We start from the raw sequence: 23,619 nt of genomic DNA, 5'->3' as shown, positions 1-23,619 counted from the left end.
ATTTCCAAGAGACATCTTGACACCCTCACCCCCCAAGGCCTGCTACTTCCATTTCTTCTTTGGCTGCACCGACTTCATTTCTCCCATCTCATTGACTCCAGCCTCTTCTGGGTCCTGTATCTAACTCCAACACCCCTCCTCCCATCTTACATCGGGACATTTAACTTTCTTTTGTCTACTCCTCTCTTGTGTCTTCACACCCAGTGTCCTGTTCAACAAACAAAGGTCCCTCCTTAGGATTTGTCCTCCTTGGAAAGTGACAGGAAGTTATTAGTAAATAAGTATTCTTTCACTGTTTGAAATAATGTTTCTTTCCTTTTATCCCTTCCTTCCTTTCTTCAATAAATGTCCAGAGTGTAGTGCACCTGGCAACAGCTATGATCTGCCTGGAAGATGTATCTCTCTGACCTTGCTCATTGCAAAAACATTCATCCAAACCGTAAGTGGTAGGAGCAAGGCAGGGATGGGGGCAGGGAAAGTGATAAGGTTAAGAGCCACAAGGGGGTTCCGAGTTATGAGATCTTAAAACTGAAAGTACCCTTGGAAATCAATGGCAGGCATTGCCACCGGGACCTCAGAATCATTGTCTTTAGGGGAATAAGACTCAGGTGCAAGAAGGGGCTGTGGAATCCTCAGCCCAGTAAATGACTGATAGGTGTAAATCATTCCAAAAGGAAAACACTGGCTTCTTTGTTGAGGCAAGATTTGTAGCAGGCAGGAGAAAGGTCTTAGAGGTTAAAGGTCTATGGGACTTTTGCTAACATAAATAAAGAAAGTAAAGAAAAAGTAACAGAAGAGTCTATGTTAACTGTAAATGTACAATTTGTTATCCAAATGATTATCTGGAGAGGCAATGCAGTGGAACTGGAGTCTACCCTAGTCTGGAGTTGCCCAGGCCTTTTATCTCATATGATTGTATATGCATCTCCCCCACCCCCATGCGTGTCAGGAAGGAAAAAGCCACAAAACCATCTACCAGCTGAGAGAGATCATTGTAGACTTTGCTACAGAATTGAAATGATGTCTCCAGATTCTGTAGCAGGCAATGCTACTGCCAAAGTCACATGGAATGATTCAAGAAGCTTGAGCTGTGGAGTTCCTCCAGGGGTGGGGACAAGGGCTGTATTGATTAAACCTCCTGAGCTGTGTGCCAGCAAGGTCATCTACCAGCCCTGCTTACTTAGCACTGATTGGTAGAACATGGTCAGTAGTCAACAAGGAAATGATGCTCAGGACCTCCAGGGGCTGGATACGTACATAAACATCTGACTACAGAAGGCCCAAATCTGTTGTTGGAAGTGGGGCTCTTAGACATCAGTGATGACCATGATGCTATTATGACAATTGAATTGCTGTTAGCTGAGTAGGCCCCTTATCCCATGCGCAACAGAGAGAAATGCTACCTTGTGCTTCATTATCCCCATGGTCATTGGTGACCTATAGGGTTTCCTTTGGCTGGTTTTGGGAAGTAGATTAGACCTTTCTTCCTAGTCCATCTTAGGCTGGAAGCTAAGACTGAAATCTGGCATTATAATAGCACATAAGATCCCAATGACAGATGAGATCGGTGGTGGCTAAGCATGAGGTACATTGACCAGGAACCAAACCCTGGTCTCCTTGCATGGAAGGTGAGAATTCTACCACTGAACCCCCAGTGTCCTCTATGACAATACGAGCTACCATTTGTTGAGGTCTATTAGGTGCCAAGCATGAGGCTGAATGCTATATAAACAAGCCTTCCATCCTGTCATCAAGACAATCCTGTGAGGCAGGAGCCATTATCCTCTTTTTTTTTTATAAGTTCATTCTTGTAATTACATTCTGTATTTGAACTCAGACATGTTTGATGCTAAAGTCTGAACTTACAGCCATCTTCTGTAGCAAAACCAAACAAGCAAATAATCACTCCCCCCAACAAACAGCTGAACCACAGAGTGACTAGGTGCTCTGGTCGGTTGCTTTAGCATGACCTACCAGGGCCTCCAGGTCTCTTCACCAAATAAGAGAAGTAAAGTGGGTTTCAGAAAAAGGAGATTAGCATCTGTCATCTATCTCTTATGTGCACAATTCGGTGTCCTCCCATTTCCTAATGTTATCATGGTGGTCATAAATCCTTCCCGTATATCCCTCCCCCTACCCATGTCAGTGTATAGGCCCCAACTAGCCTGAAATTAATTGACAGATGCTAATACCAACCAATGTGTCCACAATAGTGCATTTCCATTAACACCAAACACTAGGCTATACAGATAAACACATAAACACCTGAGATGATCAGATGGGGTTCAGTGAAAAGAAGTATACTCTAGACCAAGGATAGATTCAGCTGAGGATAATCTTGTACAGACACCAGTGATACAAACTACCTGCAGTCCTGACAGAAACAATAGAAGACAGACACAGAGTAATCCCTCACAGACAACCAGACACTATGGAAGCGAGATCCAATAGATCTCCTGTCTCAGGACCATAGTACTGGGGGACACCAGACCCAATTGGCACAACAAAATACATAACAGCATTGCTCCACATCCTACATTGGTGAGTAATGACTGGGGTCTTAAAAGCTTTCGAGCAACCGTCTCAGATGAAGCTAACAGTCTCCTAACATCGAAAATGAAAAAGAATGAAAAAAAATAAATAAACCCAAGGACATTTAGAAGCAATCAGCCCTAGGACACGATGGCCCTCGAGACCAGAAGAACTAGATGGTGCCCAGCTACCAATGCCAACCACTCAGGAAAGGATCAAATCTGGAGATCCTGGATAGAGTGGGAGGGAAAACATGGAACAAAATCCAAAAACTCAATAATGACCAGAATTACTGCTCAGATGAAATCTGGCGAGACTCCCGAAACTATGGCCCTGGAATATATTCTGCACCTGGAATAAAACTCATCCCCAGGGGTGGGCTCTCAGCCCAATAGTTAACAAGATGTACACGCAGACCACTCAACCCAGGATGACGCACCCACATACTCTATGGTAATACATCCCTTAGAGCAATAGATCATGGGACACCAGAGGATCAACATTCAAATTGAGGAAATGCAGAACAAACAGGAGTGCATAATTATGAGGGGCACAGGGAAGGGTTACAGGGTAGGGAGGGGAGGACACTGGGGAAAAAAAAAAAAGGAACTTTGGAGAGTGAATCAGAGTTATTTGTATTGCTGGCTCTGCAGGAGCAATATTGTGGTTTTTTTGTTTTGTTTTGTTTTGTTTTTCATAATTCATCACAGGCTAGGATAAATGGGTAGCTCTCATTTCCTTAGATCCTTTAAACCTTAGGGAAGAATCAAAGCCTGGATCACAATTGCAACAGTAGCACTAAACAAAAATAGGGAAATCTGTTACCATAGATTCCAACTCATGGCAACCTCCTGTATTACAGGATAGAACTGCTCAATAAGGTTTTCTTGATTATAATCTTACAGAAGCAGATCACCAGGCTTTTCTTCTGTGGTGCTGCTGGATACATTTAAACTGACAACCTTTAGGTTAATGTTGTTGTTATGTGCCATCGAGTCGGACGCAACTCATAGCGACCCCTCCTTGGGTTTTTGAGGCAGTATCACTATAGAAGTAGATTGCCCAACCTTCTTTCTGAGGAGTGGCTGGTGGGTTTGAACCACCAGCCTTCTGGTTAGCAGTCAAGTGCCCTAGGCATTATGCTACCAGAGCTCCTTTTAGGTTAATAGTCAAGTGCAAACAGTTTGCACTACTCAGAGACCTAATAGTAGTGCTGTGGGAGTCTCAAACCTTTCCTATTCTCAAGTCCCCTCCCAGTACCACAGGTTCCAGGAGGGTCTGTTCTGCCTTGGCAGTCTCCTTAGTAGGCCTGTGCTCGCACTCAGGCCACCAGTGATGCTATTGGGGTTTATGCCAGCTACTCTCTCACTTTGCTACTGTTCTTTGGTAATACTGTGTTTTATTGCTGCATCTCTTTAGCCCAGAAGGCTCCTCCCTGAATTATTGCCAGTCTTTTTTAGGACTCTAAAAGGTGGTTTGCTTCTTTTACTTTTGGAGGGCACTCTGTTTAAGAACTTGGAATTAATTTCTAATGATTTATACTAGAGTGTGTTAGTGTGTCACACTCAATCACTACATCTGGTCTCTCTCAAACACATTTTACCCCCAATCGACCATGGGCTCCACAGGTGCACAGGCCCTTGCCTTTAAGCTCCATCTCCCTCACTGACCCCTTGGCTGCTCAGAAACATGTTTCCTATATCCCAAGAGCCCAAGTTAGGGGAAGCCTTCCTCTTTCTTTAGGAATGTTATAACTGATATCTCAGGGCCTGTCTCTTCACCCCCAACATTAGTGAGTTTAAGCAACTCTAGGTACCCACTAGCCACTCCTCAGAAGGATGGTTGGACAATCTACTTCCATAATGATACTGCCTCAGAAACCCAAGGAGGGGTCGCTATGAGTTGGGTCCGTCTCGATGGTAAATAACAATAGCAACAACAACAGGTACTATAACAATAATGTAAGAATTTTAGAAGACTCAAAGAAAGATATATGTCTTGCTCCTGTTAGAATTTACCCTTATTAAATCATGAAGTATCATGATTCAGGGATCTGGGCTCTTCCTGCTTATGGTGCTTCTATCGTTTAGGGCCTTAAAATGTTCCAGCAGACCCTCTGCATCTCCCTGGAAGAAGAGGAGAAGAGCAGGGAGACAAAGAGAGGAGAGGATAGGATAAGATAGGGATGAGAAGGGAAAAGGAGGGAAGGAGATGGGAGGGGAGGAGAAAGGAGGGAAGGGAAGGAAAAGGGAGGGGGAGGGGAGGGAGAGGAAGGAAAGGAAAGCGGGGAAGGGAAGGGAAGGGAAGGGGAAGAGAAGAGAAAACTTTACAGGAAACTTTAAGGGCAAAAGCTGGAAGTGACATACATTCCATTCACATTTCATTGACTAAAACACATTCACATTGGTCTCATCTAGCTGTGTGTCCAGGAAGAGGAAATGCACTTGATTAGCATCTGACCAATCTCTGCCTCATATTCTCTCAGAAAGCCTAGCAAGCCTGACACATGCAAGACTTATATTCCAGGGTTCTTCATTCCACCACAGCCCTTGTTATCAATGAATTTCTATAAATCATATATATATATATATATATATATATATATATATATATATATATCTCACAAATCTATTTAAAACTTTTTTACCAAATACATTCATTCCCAAATAATGCCTTATGTAGTTGAAGATGCTTTCAATAGAGCACTAATGTGCACTGTAGTTCTCAGTCCCACTGAAGCTCCTCTGACAGTGTAGTCCCCAAACAGAGACCCCTATATCTTGGTGGTCTTGAATCTCCCAATGCCAAAGTCACTTTAGAGGCTCTTTCAGTCTGAAGGGGAGGGGTGGGTGTTTCAGTTTTTCACCAAAAGTGGGTCTTTATACAGGCAACTCTGCAGTGCGGTGTAAATTGTTGGTGAAGCACCAGTAAGAGCAGTCACTGCTGCTACTGGCCTTATCTCCTCCTACTGGAGACTGTATTCTAGAATTTAAAATGAATTATGGGCTCACTGTGCTGGGGGGGGGGGCTGGGGAGCTCTGGTAACTTACTGCCTAAGGCATCTGACTGCTAACCAGAAAGCTGGTGGTTCAAACCCACCAGCCACTCCTAAGAAGGAAGATTGGGTGATCTACTTCCGTAGTGATATCACCTTGGAAGGGAGCTCTGGTAGCATAGTGCCTAAGGGACTTGACTGCTAACCAGGAGTCTGGTGGTTCAAACCCACCAGCCACTCCTAGGAAGGAAGATGGGGCAATCTACTTCCGTAGTGATACTGCCTCAGAAACCCAAGGAAACCCAAGGAAGGGTCGCTATGAGTCAGGGTCCAACTCGATGGCAAATAACAACAACAACAACAACAACTGCCTCGGAAACCCAAGGAGGGGTTTCTATGAGTTGGATCCAACTCTATGGCAGTGAGTTTGGTTTTTTGTTTGGTGCTGTGGGGGAAATTAGGTCATGGAAATGCAGCTTTCTTCTCCCTAGAATCCCCTTCTGCCAGGAGAGGACACCTTGCTGCTTATAGACTGAATCTGGAAGTGACTTGGCAATGTGCAAAAGGCCATCCGAAGGGACCTTGCAAAATGAAGCTCTTTGAAGGAAAGGGTGAAGTCATTATATATCCTGGTGTGATACCAGCACACAGCAGGTGCTTGCTCAATAAATGTAAACTGAACAGCAATACTTATTTCTTAGGTGCATGATGTTAGGCAGGGGGCAGAAAGTAGGGAAGAGAAGGAGGGTATGTGATGCAATCATTACTCAATAAAAGATCCTGATTTTCAAATGTGATATAGTACAAACTGTCTTTTGATATAGGCAGATCTGATTCAAATCTTAACTTTGTCCCTTACTGGCTGTGTGATCTTCAGCATGGCTCTAACCACTCTGGACCTCAGTTCCCTTCATCTATTAAAGTGAAGCATGATACTTCCCTGTGAGGGTTGTTGTGAGGATTGGATGAGGTAATGAATGCATGTATCTATGTGCAGTGCCCTCTGTAGAGCAACTTGGCATGGACACTTTGGATCACCATCCACGTCTTTGGCTCATTCTGGAGGTCACCTACAGATAGTTCTTGTTCTCACCCAGGGCTTCCTGCATCTCTCTGGCTATGAGACATGCTCAGCCTGTGCACAGGGCAGACTGGATGTGCCAAGAAGTTAACTTCAGCATTGACTTTCAGCCAATGGGGCACAGGAGTTAGTGTGGTAATTCTGGCATATGATTCACAGTCTTTTCCAAAGGTCCCCAGTGGAGTTGAGTCCCAGTTGCCTCTGGCATTAATCTGTTCAAGGACACATCTGTCTTGTCTTCCTTCTTTCTCTGTCTTACCACCCTACTCTCTCACTGTGCTTCTTAGAAGCAATTTCCAAATAAACCACCTACTCCAAATCCTTGACTTATAGCCTGCTTTGGTGGTGGTGGCAGGGAGAGGGAGAGACCTAACACTCAGACAGTCAATGAGAGTTACTATTATTGTTATATTGTTACATATGTCCATAAATAATTCTACAGAGAGAGAGAAAATACTATGTAAGAAAAAAAGAAAAGATTACTACCAGCTGAAGGAACCTGGTAAGGCTTCCAGAAGGAAATGGTGGGCAACTTTTGATCAGAGTTTAAAGGATGTGAAGGATTTAAACATGAGGAGATGGGCCAAGAAAAAGTATCCCAGGGAAGTGAACAGGGCCTTTGTGTCCACTGTTTGGATAGTTCCCACAAAAGCCATGTGAGTCTTGTGGGCAGACAAGACAGGCAGTTCCATACATCAGTTTCATCTCCACACAGAACTCCTTGGCTGGCATGGCCCTGGCACTTTGTTCATATGCTTAGCACACTGTCAGGTTGTACCAAGATCCACATGATGCAGAGTTAGTGCTTTTCTTCTGCCCTTGAAGAGTGTGTCACCTCTTATCTTTTCCAAGCCATTTGTCACAGTCTGTGGATCACAACAAACATTCTGCACAGTGGCCCCACAGAGCACTTCTGAAGGCCCCTGTGAGATCTCTGCTCAGTGCTCCTTAAGGTTCTTCTCAGAGCATCAACCAACCCCTATGACTGATACTATAGAACCCACTGCAGCTGAGATGCACAAAGAGTTTGAAGTGTTCGACTTAGGCTGTGTTTGTGCTTCACTTATCTTATCTGACCATCCTTCATCATTTGAATGAGAGAAAGCAAGATGTCACAGCCTTCCCAGAGCACATATGGTTGTTTTTCCACTGAAAACAAAAATAGGAAGAAGAAAAACAATGTCTCATCAGCTTTACTCTTCTCTTGCAGAGGTTCCAAAAACAGAACAGACGTTTGAGGAGCGCCTGATACTCAAAGCTTTCTTGCTGAAGTTCGTCAATGCCTACTCCCCCATCTTCTATGTGGCCTTTTTCAAGGGGAGGTAAGCATCACAACATCATACATGGGAGGCCTATATGCCCCTGAATCTAGGTCTTTCACTGTCAGGACAAGTAGGGTCAGCTCATCTCCATAGTCAACTCACATCCTCAGTCCCTTACCCCAGCTCCATCCTCACCTGGCTGCTCTCCCCATCAGGGATATTAGCATAGAATAATTTTGCATTAGCACCTTCAGATTCTGATAACAAGATTTGATTTGGTTCTGGGCCCTAAAGAGGAAATCTAAAAAGAATTTGTATCTCCCAATTTTGTAGGTGAGGCAGTAGGGAATTTTGTGGCTGACCAATGCCTCTTATGCTAAGATATAAAATCACTTCTAATAAGTTTTCTTTTCCCCCCTAAATAGTGAGATCAGTTGGCTACCTACAGGGAGATGTCCTAGGACACATCAATTATGCCAGGAAATCTTCCCCAAAACTAAAAGCTCATCAGAAAGACAGTGTAACAAGGGCTATCATAGTCCACACTTTGATAATTTCTTACAGCCATGTTTGTGACCCAAACCACAACCCCCTTCCAGGACCTCTGTTCTTGAGTATAAAGAAATAATAATATCAGAGACTGCCCATAACAATGAGTGCATACTTCACTGGTGATTTCTATCAAGGTATAATGTTGTTGTTATGTGCCGTCGAGTCAGACTCGACTCATAGTGACCCCTCCTTGGGTTTCCAAGGCAGTATCACTGTGGAAGTAGATTGCCCAACCTTCCTTCCGAGGAGTGGCTGGTGGGTTTGAACTGCCAGCCTTCTGGTTAGCAGTCAAGTCCCTTAGGCACTATGCTACCGGAGCTCCTTCAAGGTATAAGAGCAATAGTAAATGTACACATGTAATATTCCAAACAAAAAACAGAGTCCTAGGTCTTAGAGAAACATGGTATATTGGAAGAGATAATCTTGTCACACTGTAATCTGCAAAAAGTGCTATGGTAAGGCATGTAAATAAAATGTTGGGGGACCACTTAATTATGAATAGAGAGACTAAGACTTCACAGAGAAAGATTTAAGCTGAATCTCTAATGGTTGAATATATTTCAAGAGGTGAACAAGGAAGATGACTTATCAAGAAAGTAGGATTCTTCTGACTACCTGGCTGGTTCCATTATTGGCTTTTACTTCTCTGCTCCCCCTATCCACCCAGTCTTTTTATCACCCAACAGAATAAATCCTACTTAGAAGAAGAATGTGGCAGGCATCTTCCATTCCTTTGAATTTTTCCAGTAAGAAGTCAAGACTTCTTATTTTCTGATCCCAGGAATTTCTACCTTAATCATTCATTTCCTGGGAAGCCAGAAGACCTCACTATGGAGTTATGATCAGAACTCAGTTCTTGACACCAGTTGAAGGAAGAAGATGCACAGATACACTTATAGAGAATTCAAACTTCCTTACGGTCAGAGGTTACCACACACCTGTGCATGCAGATGTACACATACACACACAATCATGCACACATACCCACTGTGTCCTTCCCAGTTCCACACCAAACTCATCCTCAGTACCTGCCCAGCTCAGCCCTCATTACCTGTGATTTGCCCAGGTAAAGAGGTGAACCCTAAATGTTATAGGTGATTACTAGCCTATATAAAAAGTTGTGAACTCCTGTCCCTAGGTGATTTGGCACCCACCCTGCCCAGTGCTGCCAAGGAGGACATAAGGGAGCGGCTAATCCACTCAGCCTGTATGTTCTCAAGCAGCCCTGGAATTCTCTCTCTTCCCCTAACTCTTTCCACATCTTTTGATTTCAGGTTTGTGGGCAGGCCTGGAAGCTACGTCTATGTGTTTGATGGTTACCGAATGGAAGAGGCAAGTGTAGACACTAGTTTCATGCCTGGCTAGTGGTTTGTAGGCACACCCTTCTACTCTCCTTCCTTATCCCTATCACAGCATGGCTTAATTTGTGCCCTTGCTTCTCTGAACTCCACCGAATCTAATGGCTCCTTCCTCTTTTCTCCCCCTCCCCTTAGTGTGCTCCAGGGGGCTGCCTCATGGAGCTCTGCATTCAGCTCAGCATCATCATGTTGGGGAAGCAGCTGATCCAAAACAACATCTTTGAGATTGGAGTCCCGTACGTAGTGAACTCTTCTCACCTCTCTCCTTGCTGCCAGGACTTACCCCAGCAGTGCTTGGGCACTGCAGGATTTCTATGGTCTCTCTTCTTCTAAGACAGCTTGGTTACTCACCCCTCTATTCAATTGCCAATAAGTGTCCCCATGAAGATGGAATGAGTGAAACTCTACCAATAGATTAAAGGGACAATGTAGCCCTCTTTGCCTCCTTTCCTTTCAAATGTTTTTGGTTTAAAAGAAGGATCTGTTTCAAGGGCTGTTTTTGGCCACCCCAGCACCAATAAGCCAGGGAACAGCAGAGATGATCAGGGGTGCCTCTCATAGGCTGGGCCAGTTCTGATTAGGAGGGCAGGATGGACAATTCATTCTAGGCTTGAGGTTCTTTGCAAACTCATTGCAAGACTGATCATTCTGGGATACAATTGTCAGTCCCCTTAGAGTTAGGCAAAGATGATACCACTTACCCTCTCTCCCTCTTGGAGATTCACTTTATACATTATATTAATGGTTCTGATTAGTCCTAAAGTAAAGAAACTTGTTAATCCCTTTCTTTCTAACTATATTGATCATGTTATTGGCCAGGGTTCTTAATTATAGAGATTAGGATCGACTCTGGCTTCTTTAAGCAGCAAAGAGATTTATTTAAGAATATTAAGTAGCTAACACTATATAACCAGGAATAACACTGTCTAGTGAATAAGGCACTTGACTGCTAACCAGAAGGCTGGTGGTTCAAACCCACCAGCCACTCCTCGGAAGGAAGGTTGAGCAATCTACTTCCATAGTGATACTGCCTTGGAAACACAAGGAGGGGTTGCTATGAGTCTGGTCCAACTCAACGGCACATAACAACAACAACATCATACAGTGGGAAGGCTTCCAGGGAATAGCACTGCCTCCACCTTTTGGCTCAAATGACTCAGGTCTTAAAGGATGAAAATTGTACACAAAAGAACCATACTCACAAAAGTTACAATCTGAGCAAAATCAATCTCTAGTTCTTTGCTTTTAAGATTGTATGCAACTAAATAAAGAAAAAAAAAAAATTAAATGTCTCTTGTCTTCCCAAAGCTTAAATTTTCAGTTTGGGAGACAAAATGCACTTCATGAAACTTAATGCTTTGTATGTGGTGCAAACTCTTACATAATTCAGAATAAGTAAAGATCTAGAGTTTTGGAGAAGTTATAGAAGGCTGCATCAGCTGGGGGGTTTCTTCCAGGGTATGTCTGTGTCTCCAAAGGAAGCTGCCACCATCATATCTAATGATGGTCTGCCATTATTTTGTCTAAAGAAATAATTTCCTTTTTCTAAACAAACAATAGACTGACTGGTCTTATCACAAATAAGTAGCTTCAGATGGAGTGTGTGAAGGTCAAAAAAGATGGTAGTTCTCTGACTAAGGTCATGGGGAAGGTCAAGGACATGGCAAAGGCAAGAATCTCAATCTATTCATTGAGTAGGTTGCTGAGTTCTAAGTTCCTTAGGCTAGAAGTAGTTACTAAATAATATATGCTCCAATAGTCTTCTCCATATATGATTGTACAGCACCACTTGCTTCCTTAAGGGACCATAAGTATCTGAAAGATCCCCAGAGAAAGCTATTCTTTGTTCTTTCTCAGAAACCCATTTACAGGGCTGAAGTTATAATAGGGACAGTTTACCTGGAAACGAAACTCCTTTTAACGAGAGCCCTGCTTGAAAGAGTAAGAATCCTCATCATTCTCTCTTGACACTTGCCATCGGAATCCTTAGAAAAGTTCTCACCATCATCCACCATTCTTGAGCTGAATACTTAGGGTGTTTTTCTGTCCACATACTGGAACAACCTCAAGTGACTCAGGCTTTTCTTGGAGGAGGATTGGAAGGAATATTTGTGTCTGGGCACCTTGTTCTACCTCCCTGATTAAATCAGTCTCTAGACATTTGTCAAGAAATCATCAGTTTTTGAAAATCTCAACCTTCTGAAACTTTACCTTGTTCCCTGCTGGCTGACCAAAAGTCATTCAGTGATAGTCAAGCAAAGCTAGAGAAACAGATGGTCCCTGTTCTCTAGGAGCTTACCATCTTAGAACATTTACAATGGACAAACATCCAGAGAATATACAGATGGTACTAAAACCACTTGTGGCCTTTTTGAAGCTACAAGACCAGCCCCTCCATTCCTACTACAAAAGACAATCCTCATTCCCCTTCATACATCTGGGAAAGACACCTGTCTTTCAGAACATTGTTATTCTACAAGTATTCTTCTCTGGAAGCAATTCCTTGTGGGCATGAGATACCGAGGTTTTTCATCCCTGGACATCTGGTATACCACTTAGGCCATTCATCCACGACTCAGAAGCCTTTTATGGAATATCAGAATGGCAAGAACTCAGACATATGTTTGGACAGTGTGTTGGCATGTTCCCCATCCATCAACTCCATCAGCTCCATAACAGATGAAACTAACACATGGCTGCTTGCCTGAAAGACTAAATTTTCATGTTTATGCTTGATGTGTGTTTCATATCCCACACTTTAGTTGATAGCAATTGCATAGTAATTCATAAAAATCTGTGGGCAGCCACTTACCTAAGTCTTACTATCTTCATCTCTTGAAAATTATGAGATTGTAATCATCTCTAAAGTACCTTTCACTTCTAACAGCCTGTGAACCTCTCCTCTTTTGAGTGAGGGTGGTCACTGCCTATTCCAAATACAACTAATTTCTATTTCAAAAGATTTTTCCTCCTTACATTTCATAGTTTACTACAGAATGTATACAACATAATTATGTAGTTAAATTCATGACATAGAGTTAAAATTCTTCTACAAAATCCTAGAATCATTTCTCCTCAAAGTTCCTTCTACTTCTGCAGATTATATTTTGAGTTTGCTCACATGGAATCACTATGATTATAATGAATGGATTTTCCACTCCTTACTCAGAGACTACTCTCTCTCTCTCTCTTTTTTGATATAACAAGTGCAAATTTTATTTATTTATTTTTTTATTGTGCTTTAGGTGCAAGTTTATAGAGCAGAGTTTGCTTTACATTCAACATTATGTGCACATTTAGTTGCACTCTCCATTTACCATCCCCAACCCTAACCCAGTCTCCTCCTCTCCCTGCCCAGTAAACCTCCTCCTCCCTGTGCCCCTCATAGTTATGCACTCCTTTGTGTCCTGCATTTCCTCTGTGCAAATGTTGCCCCTCTGGTGCCCCGTGGTCGATTGCTCCAAAGGATGCATTTCCATAGAGTATATGGGTGTGTCACCCTGGGTTGAGTGGTTTGCATGTACATCTTGTTTACAGTTGGGCTGAGAGCCAGCCCCTGGAAGTGAGTTTTATTCCAGGCCCAGAATGTATCTCAGGGCTATAGTATTGGGGGTCTCACAAGACTCCCTCTGACCAATAATTCTGGTCATTATTGAGTTTTTTGATTTTGTTCCATGTTTTTCCTCCCACTCTATCCAGGATCTACAGATTTGATCCTTTCCTGAGTGGTTGGCATTGGTAGCCGGGCATCATCTAGTTCTTCTAGTCTCAAAGGCCATCATGTCCTAGCACTGATTGCTTCCATATGCCCTTGGTTTTTTTTTTTTTTTCTCTTTTTGCACTCTTCTTTGCTTCTGACAATAGGAGACCAATAGCTTTTAAGATCCCAGTTGCTACTCACCAATGTAGGATGAGGAACAAGACTTTTCTGTGTTTTGTTGTGCCAATTGAGTCTGGTGTCCCCAGTACTATGGTCTTGAGTCAGTAGATCCATTGGATCTCTCTCCCACAGTGTCTGTGATGGATTACTCTATGTCTCTCTTCTGTTGTTTCTATAATGATTGCAGGTATTTTGTATCACTGGTATCTGTTCAAGATTAGCCTCCACTGAATCTATCCTTGGTCTAGAGTATACTCCTGTTCACTGACCCGTGTCTGATCTTCTCAGATGTGTATGTGTTTATCTGCAGCCTGATATTTGGTGTTAATGGTAATGCAGTATTGTGGATATACTGGTTGGTATTAGCATCTGTTGTCTATCTCTTAAGTGCACAATTTGGTATCTTCCCTTTTCCTAATGTTATCATGGTGGTCACAGACTCTTTCTATACATCCCTCCCCTTACCTACATCAGCTTGTTGTCCCCAACTAGCCAGAAATTAATCCTTCCCCTTCCCTACCCACCCTGGTAAACCTACAACATGAGTTCACTTTCTTAAGCAAACCCTTCTTTATCTTTTTACAGTATTGGACTCATACAGTACTTGTCCTCCTGCAATTGACTTACTTCACTCAGCATAATGTCTTCCAGGCTCATCCATGTTGTGAGATGATTCATGCATCCTTCATCATTCTTTAATGTAGCATAATATTCCATTGTGTGAATGTACTATAATTTGGTTATCCATTCATCCATTGATGGACATTTAGATTGTTTCTGTCTCTTTGCTATAATGAATCATGCTATGATGAACATAAGTGTGCATATATCTGTTTGTGTGCTGCCTCTCACCTCTTTAGCATATATTCCTAGTAATGGAATTGCTGGGTCAAATGGTATTTCTATTTTCAGTTTTTTAAGGAAATGCCATACTGTATACCACAATGGTTGTACCATTTTACAATCCCACCAGCAGTGCACAAGAGTTCCAATCTCTCCGTAGCCTCACTAGCATTTGTTATTTTCTGTCCTGTTGAACTTCACTATTATTGCTGGGGTGAGATGATATCTCACCATTGTTTTGATTTGCATCTCTCTAATGACTAATGATTGTGATCAATTCCTCATGTGTTTGTTGGCCACCAGCATATCGTTTTTAGTGAAGTGTCTGTTCAAGTCTTATGCCCATTTTTGAATTGGAATTTTTGTCTTTTTGGTGTTGAGGTGTTGAAGTTTTCTGTAGATTTTGGAGATAAGTCCTTTGTCAGATATGTCATAGGCAAATATTTTCTCTCAATCAATGGGTTCTCTTTTTACCCTTTTGATGAAGTCTTTCAAGGCACACAATAACTTAATTTTCAAAAGGTCCCAGTCATCTAGCTTCTCTTCTACCTCCTGTGCATTCTGGGTTATGTTTGAGCCTACTCTCAATAAATTAGACCCTTCCAATCCAGAGTTCAAGCATCTGGCGATATCCTTATGCATGATACAGTTAAGGTACATGAAATATATAACATAATAATAATTTTTAAAAGTCTTACATAGTCAAGAGAGAAATGACAGTTGAGTCTGACAGTGAGGAAGGACTCATGTAAATATAAAAATCAGGGTGAATGTTCTTTATTACTTTGCCATGAGTAGCACATCACTATAGGGCAGAAATTTGGTGGCCTAACCGATTAGGGTTTAAAACCAAGCTTTTCAATATACTCACTGTTTGACCTTGGGAAAATTATTTGAGAAAGATTTCCATCCAACATAGATTTCTTGGCTATATTCTTTATGAACACAGATCGTTAGGTCTTTCACCTGCAGAACTCATGGGTAGGTTCGAACTCCCAACCTTTCAGTTAAAACATGAGCACTTAACTGTTGCACCACCAGAGTTCCTTGTAAGCCAGGTAGCTATAATTTACCTATCACCTGAGTGTGCAAAATTCTCATTAGATTCTGTGTACATATTTACATGGTGGGTGGTAGACATATAACACAGCTTTGATGGCCTGGAGAACCTTACAGCCCAGCAGCAGTCTTCATCACTTCCAAAACATCAGTCATTGTCACCCTATATCTAACTAAACAGCTATTTTCATAGTAATTTTCCCTAAGCCAACTCACATTTTACTTAAATTTATGATACTTCTGAAAATGGAAAGCTAATAGCATCATTTACCATGAATAGCAAACAACAGTAAAAAGGAAGTACAACAAACACAAAATATTATTAAGTAGTCAGTGGTTTTATAACCTACCCAAAGCATTTACCTTAGATCTACATTCTCTATAGAAAAAGAAGATATGCAAGCATTGGGGAGTAGGTAAAGGCAAACCAGCAGCAGGCTGGGCTCTTCTTGACTGCCGTCAGAGGGACTGAGGTACCTGTTCTGGTTACCTAGTGCTGCTCTGACAAGAATATACTGCAAATGGGATGGCCTTAACAAACAGGAGTTTGACAGTTTGGAGGCTTTAAGTCCAAGTTCAAACTGCCAGGCTCTAGGGGCTGGGTGAAAGCCCCTCAACCTTGGGGTCCAACTCTGCCTCCTGCTCCCGGCCCACTGGAGCTAGAGGCGTTTCTTCATTCAGACAGCTGCTGGCTGCTGAGGCTGACAAGCCCAAGGTTGACAAGTAAAAAGGCACAGTCCCGATGTTACCAAACCACACAGCAGGCCATTAATTCAAGTCCATTGTAAGTCCCAAGGTCAGGAGAGCATGGCAGGCTGCTGAACAATGACACGGCTACATGCAGTGTCCAAGCATGCCATATGCTAAAGACCATTCCCAAAGCTGCTTCTTATATATGGGAAGCAGACCACATACCCAAAGGCAGCTACTCAGCTGCTTGTGGTAAATTCCACCATGATCTGATTGTCAGTCTCATCATGGGAAATAACTACCACCAGCTGCCCAGCCACTCAATTAGGCCCAGACAAGTTGACACACAAACATAACCACTACGTGCCCTAATGATTTATAAGGCCAAATGCAGAGATCTTCTAAAAGTGTCATATGAACTTGTCATGGGATGTTTCCTTTGCTTGGAAATTGGTTCAGAGGAATATTATCATCTCTTAATCCCACAGGTCTTCATGAGGCTGGGATATTTTCTTTCATCTCCCATATATAATCTACCATCATCTTCTTAATTCTAACTCCTAAGCATATCTCAAATATATCTCTTCATGTCCACTGCTGTCACCCTAAACTCTGCTATCATCATCTCTCACATGAACCATTGCATACTATAGCTTACAAAGCTTACAAGGCCTTTGACACCATGCACTTACCCCAATTGCTAGGTCTTCTCTGTCATCATTGTCTAAGAATACTGTACAGCCTCCATTTGGGCCCTTGGATAACTTTCATTAGTTCCTTCACACCTCTCCTACCCCTAAATCCAGCAGGAACCCCAGACAGGGACGCTACGGAAGCACCATCTCCCTCCAAACATCTTCCAACAGACATTAGTATACTCACTTTGGCTAGGCCTGGTTCAGAGACCCTAGAACTGACAGAGACACTTCTGATTAAGGATGGAAAAATAAAATGCTTCAAAGGGAGGCAGTAAAACTAGGGGCATTAAGCTCTTGAAAGGCAGCTCTGTGACTAATGAGGACATGATAATAGATAAAACTTGGTTGCATGGTCTGACCTTGGACTAGCTCCACTCATGCAACTCCAGGATCCTGAGGCCTTACACAGTTGTGCCAGATGCTTTCCAGAGAGAAGCTGGATGCTTGTAAACATTGCTGGCCCAGAATAATGCTCACAGGAAGCTCCTTCTGAGATGACTTCAGGCAGGGTGAGCAGCATGGCAGAATCTGATCTTGTGCTATTTATTATTTGAGTCTGTTGGCAAGTTCTCCCTTAACCCATACACACCTAGCCTTTCCCATATATGTTTATGCAAAATATACTTTAGACTCGAATTGTGTGGTTACCGCTAAAACATGTCACACTACATCCCAACTCTCCACTATAATTTTATCTCAATTTTAGCTCCAGCGTTTGTCCAAGAAAAATTGGAAATGGGCTTTTTAATCATTCAAAGCGATGGATATTTGGTCAAAGAGGAAATGCCACTTTTCTCTCATGTAAACTTCTCTCCTGGAAGTACATTGGGCAGAACAGGGCAGATGGACAGCCTGACACTTCCACGAGCAAAATGCGCCCCTGTCCATACTCCTATTTAGAGCAATACCAGATCACATCCTAAAATAGTTGCAATATACTCCCAAACACAGCTAGTGAGATTTCATAAACTTTCTGCTTCCTTTTCATAAATTCGGTAAATATTACCTTTCCAGACACAAAACAGTCTCTCTTTAAAGCCATCACAGGCAAAGAAGATCTGTGTTACCCTCTAATATGGTAGAATCTGTCCATGAATCAGAAGTTTAAAGAACAAATTGGAAGGTTGTCAGATGTTAAGGAAAGGAATACATAGCTTAGAGGTTGCTGTGTTCTTCCTCTTCTTTGACTGGTGAGGACTTGGTTCTGCCTTCTACAATACATCTAGAAGTTTGGGAAGTCTGGGTCTGTAAGGTACTGCCTGAGGCCCAGATTCCTACAGCAGGGAGGTGACAGTCACCTTCCCATGGGGCAAAGGTGGAAGAAAAGCTCTGAGCCTGCCAGGGAGAGTTTCAGAGACTTGTCATTAAAAAGAGATGGAAAAATAGCAGATGAAAAGGACAAGGGGTAACATCAAAGGAGTTATTTTAACGAGTGAGTGCATCATACAGTCAGAATCATAATCTGAAGTTTTCCAAATGGCCCATCTGTATGTTATACAACTGGCAGGATTCCTGTTAAATCCTGACCGGGGGGGATTTCCTTTATTATTTATTTTCTTAACAATCACTGAGATCTCCAGGAAGAAAGTGGGAATGAGGGGTTTGTAAGAATTGTTTGTGCTTTTTTTCTCCTTATCTTTTTTTTTTTTTTTAACCTAAACCAAAAACCAAACCAAATTCACTGCCATCAAGTGGGTAACTGACTCAAAGCAACCCCCTTTCAGTTTCTGAGGCTGTAAATCTTTACAGAAGTACATCACCCCATTTTCCAGTGGAGCAGCTGGTGGGTTTGAACTGCTGACCTTTTGGTTAACAGCTAAATGCTTTATCCACTACACCACCAGAGCAATCCTAGCCTAAGTATATTACATTGTTGACCACAAAGACTTAGAACTCTTTCTTTCCTTACCTTCTTGGCACATATACAGTATCACTGTTGGCCTTCTGTTCCTGTAACTGCTCCTTCCTTCTCTTTTAAAGTCTCCTTTTCCTTTCCTAGTTGTCATTGAGTCAACTCCAAATCATGGTGACCCCATGTGTGTCATAGTAGAACTGGGCTTCATATAGTTTTCAATGACTGAATTTTTTTTTTTTTAATTCTTTTTTTTTTTTTTTTTACACACACACATATTGTCTCATGACATTGACTACAATTTACCCCAATGCAACAGCTCACCTCCCACTTCCTCCCAATAGTTACCTCTTCCCTGTGTCCATCCCTCCGTGCACTCCTGCCCCCTGAGCTGTCCCCCTGTGCATAAACAGCCCCTCTTTCTACGATGATTGTTCTCTCCAAGGAGTGTATCTACCCCAGGTACATGTTCAACTCATATGCCTGTCTTTTGTTTGGCTGGAAGCCACAGGTGTGGGTTCAGTTCCAGACCTGAAGGGCAGCTAGGGACCATTGTCTCAGTGGTTCCACCAGGCTCTGTCAGACCAGCAAACCTGTTCCTCCCCCATTTTTTTTTCCCCAAATGATTTTGAGTTTTGTTCCACATTGTTCTTCCTCTCTATCCAGGATCTCCTACATAGATCCCCCTCTGAGTGGTTGACAGTGGTAGCTGGGCACCATCTAGGTCTTCTGGTCACATAGTTATGTAGGCTGAGGATTGCATGGTGTACCAGTCATGAGGATTAATTGTTTCCATGAATCTTTGGTTTTCTTTATTCTTCTTTGCTCTGGACGAGGAGAGACCCATCATTGCATCTAGATGGCTGCTTGCAAGCTTTTAAGATCCCTCAATGACTGAATTTTTGTAAGTACATCACCAGGTCTTTCTTTTGAGGTGCCTCTGGGTGGACTCGAACCAATGAGTTGGTTCAGAGCCAACTGCATTAACCATTTGTACCACCCAGGGAATCTTCCTCTCTACCCTGTCCTTTAACTATCAATATTCTTCAGGGCTGTTTCCTGACTCTCTGTTTGAGGCACTATCCTAGGTAATGTTGTTCATTGCTATGGCTTCATTTGCTGTAGTCATGATGATTCTTAGATCTCTATATCCAGGCCAGGCTTCTTTTCAGAACTCTACACACACACACACACACACACACACAACTGCCTACTAGACATCTCTACTTATCGTCTCATAGACTTAACCACCTCAACATGTCCAAAATGTCTTCTTTTTCAGTATCATCACCATTAAAATTGTCTCTTATCTGGTTTTCCCTATTAGAAAACCGCACATGTGTCCCAGGACCCTGGGAATCTTGGTTCTTCATCCTACTCCACCTCATATGTACAGTCCACTTCCATCTTCTTAATTCTACCTCCTAAGCATATTGCAAATACATCTCTTTGTGTCCATTGCTATCACCCTAGACTTTGCTACCATTATTTCTTCTGCATAATAAGGCTTATAGGGCCTCCAATGTAATGAGCTTACCCTAATTCTCAACTATTATTTTCATCATTTTCTAGCTAGGTACCTAACCTAGCCCCTGTATATTATATACATCTATGCTCCAAGCATTTTGAACTCCTTCAGTCCCTTGTATGAGCAATTCTCACATTCACCTTTAGCTGTTGCATAAATGATTCCCTTTCATTACAACAATTCTTCACCCTTCACTCTTCATCTTTCCTGGTCTTTTTCTGTCATCTTTTATCATTTACTTTGGCCTATACATCTCTTCCTCAAGAGAACTTCTTTGACCTTAGGCCAGGTTAGGTTTTTCTGCTTAATATTTTCATAATTGCTGAAACTTCTCCCATCATAATATTCATTACACATTTTTGGTAACACTCGTTTTAATGCCCAGTTTCCCAGCAAGCTGTATCATCAAACACATCAGTTATTTTATCAGCCACAATTATTTTTTCCTGGAGTCAGTCTCTAGGATCCCTCCATTCTCCTGTTCCAACAAGAACTTTTAGTCACTAGACTTATGTGCAGTTATCTATCTGAGTTACATTCAACATCTTTTCCAATTGTATTCCCTGTTTGCTGGATTCCATATTATTTTCTTTCCTGTTTTACATCCTTGGTTGGTGAAATTCATCCTCTAGGAACTTCCTGAGAATGGATGCATAGCAAGTTAACATCTGTAAAATCTTGCATATTTGAAAATGTCTTTATTCTGCCTTCACATTTGATGTGTACTTTGACTGAGTATAGAATTTTGTGCTGAAATTACTGTCCTCTGTATGTTCTGGTGGCGTAGTGCCTACCATTGACCATTTTCCAAGATATTCATTGACATCTCTCATCCACTACTATCTTCATAACTGTTTTTTTTAACCTGTGGTTTTATACTTTTTTTTTTATTCCTTTCCTGTCATTTTAGAAGTGATAGGAATATATGGATGTGTTCAATTATCCATGTTTAATCCAAATCACTAATTATCTTTACTAAGGATTTGATCAGTATTTGATTACTAGTATAGCATAGTGCCTAAGGCACTTGATTTCTAACCAGAAGGCTGGCAGTTCAAACCCACCAGCCACTCCTCAGAAGGAAGGTTGGGCAATCTACTTCCGCAGTGCTACTGCCTCGGAAACCCAAGGAGTGTGGTTGATATGAGTCAGGTCTGACTCAATGGCACGTAACAACAACAACAACAACCTAAAGGTAAAGTCTCAGTTTGAGTTCTGGTTCTATACCTTCCCTCCTTTCTTTCCACCATTGTTCCCTCCTCCCTTCCTTTCTTTCTTCCTTTTCTCTCTTTTATTTTTATCTTCTCCCTTTTGTCCTGACCCACTGTATATTTTTTGGGTCTCCATTAGTCCTTACTATCTTGCTTCAGAATTTTTAGGCATCGTCTAGTTTTCTCAATTTCTTCTTATTACAGAATTAATGCTTGAAATCTTATGAAGATTTTGTTACTGCTGTTTCTATAGGTCTCTTGTCATTTTTTTTCAGTCCTCCTGTGAAAATGATGATGATGATGATAGGGATGATGACAGATGCATGTGTGGAATTGTTAATATATATTAAGCCTTAGACTAAACATGTTATATAGATCATCTCCTTTTAACCAACTCTGGGGCTAGTTGAAGTCACTGAGTGATGCAAGCAGTTAAACACTTGACTACTGACCAGAAGGTTGGCAGTTCAAACCCACCCAGAGGCATCTTAGAAGAAAAGCCTGGTGATCTGCTTCCAAAAGGATATAGCCTTGAAAACTCCATGGAGTATAGTTCTACTGTGAAGCACATGGGGTCTCCATGAGTTGGAATTTGGTGGCAACTGGTTTTCTGGTTTAATGGACTAGTGTGAGTCCGTGAGTGATGTGACTAAAAAGTTGGAGGTTCAAGTCCACCCAGAGGTACCTTAGAAGAAAGGTCTAGTCGTCTACTTCTAGAAAATCAGCCACTGGAAATCCTGTAGGGCACAGTGTATTCTGATACACATGAGATTGCCATGAATCAGAATCAACTAGATGACAAGTCGCTTTTTATCAATCACCCTCCCCCAAAAAAACCAAACCCACTGCCATCCTGTCACTCCTGACTCACAGTCACACCCATTGGGTTTCCAAGATGGTAAACCTTTATGGAAGTAGATTGCCTCATCTTCCTTCTGCAGAGCATTTGGTGACTTTGAATTGCCAACCTTCTGGTTAGCAGTGAAATGTTTTAGGCACTGCACCACCAGAGTTCCTTAGCTTTATATGAGCTAGTTGATATTTTCTCATTTTATAGATAAGAAAACTAAAGTGCACAGAGTTTTAAAACTTTCCTAAGAAAATACAACTGGAAAATTGTGGAACACAATACTTCATTCTCCTGATGGCAAATTATACTGGACAGGACAGTGATTAGAACATTATTATGAACCAATAGATTTCCACTCATTGTCAGGAAGCACTTTCTAACAATAGACTGAAATACCTAATGATATTGGTAGTGCTTCACTGCAAATCAGGTGCCCTGGTGGAATAGTGGTTAAAGCATTTGGCTGCTAACCAAAAAGATGGTAGTTTGAACCTACTGACACTCCATGGGAGAAAGATAAAGCAGTTTGCTTCTGTAAAGATTTACAACCTTGGAAACCCTATGGCAGTTCTCCTCTGTCCTCAAGGGTTGCTATGAGTTGGAATTGACTCTATGGCAGTGGGTCACTGGAAATATCTGTACAGGATGGATGATCTTGTTTCAGGGATGTGGTATAGCTATACTGCATATGAATGAAGAGTGGACTTCAAAATCCCTTTGAATTTGTTGTGTCAGTGATTCTGACTACTCTGCAGTTCATTTTCTTCCTAACTATTTCCTAGAAACCATCTCTTCAATCAATAGCAGAATTGGCATCTTGCTTCTTCACCTGTTTTCATTCTGTATATATTGTGTAGCAATGCAAATATGAAAAGATTACACCTTCAGATATATTTTAGCATTAATATTAAAAATAATAAGTATTTGAATACTTATTCTTTCCAGATACTGTGCTAAGGACTGTATGAACATTATTTCACTATATCCTTACACAACACTCAAGAAGCTGGGTCAAAGCTCAATTGGCATAACATACTATACAAAACATTGTTACACCTACTACTTTGGCAAGTAGCGACTGGGACCTTAAAAGCTAGGAAGCTGCCATCTAGATGCAACAATGGGTCTCTCCTCGTCAAAAAGAAAGAAGAAAACCAAAATTAATGGAAACAATCAGTCCTAGCGACTGGTACACCATCCGATCTGCAACCTATACAACTATGAGACC

General features: G+C 41.9%; 1 protein-coding gene across 1 annotated transcript in view; it reads left to right on the top strand.

Moving 5' to 3' along the window:
* The window catches only part of ANO2 (anoctamin 2), a 556,059-nt gene that overhangs the window by 462,880 nt on the left and 69,560 nt on the right, over positions 1 to 23,619 (top strand). The window contains exons 17-19 of the mRNA XM_007937086.1: positions 7,819 to 7,930; positions 9,697 to 9,754; positions 9,916 to 10,016. Coding sequence (XP_007935277.1) covers positions 7,819 to 7,930; positions 9,697 to 9,754; positions 9,916 to 10,016 — 271 coding nt within the window. The remainder of the gene's footprint in view (positions 1 to 7,818; positions 7,931 to 9,696; positions 9,755 to 9,915; positions 10,017 to 23,619) is intronic.

Source organism: Orycteropus afer, unplaced genomic scaffold (genome assembly GCF_000298275.1).
Source record: "Orycteropus afer afer isolate SDZICR_OR568_19922 unplaced genomic scaffold, OryAfe1.0 scaffold00040, whole genome shotgun sequence".
Taxonomy (NCBI): domain Eukaryota; kingdom Metazoa; phylum Chordata; class Mammalia; order Tubulidentata; family Orycteropodidae; genus Orycteropus; species Orycteropus afer.
The sequence above is the reverse complement of the archived record's forward strand: the minus strand, read 5'-3'. Positions and strand labels throughout refer to the sequence as shown.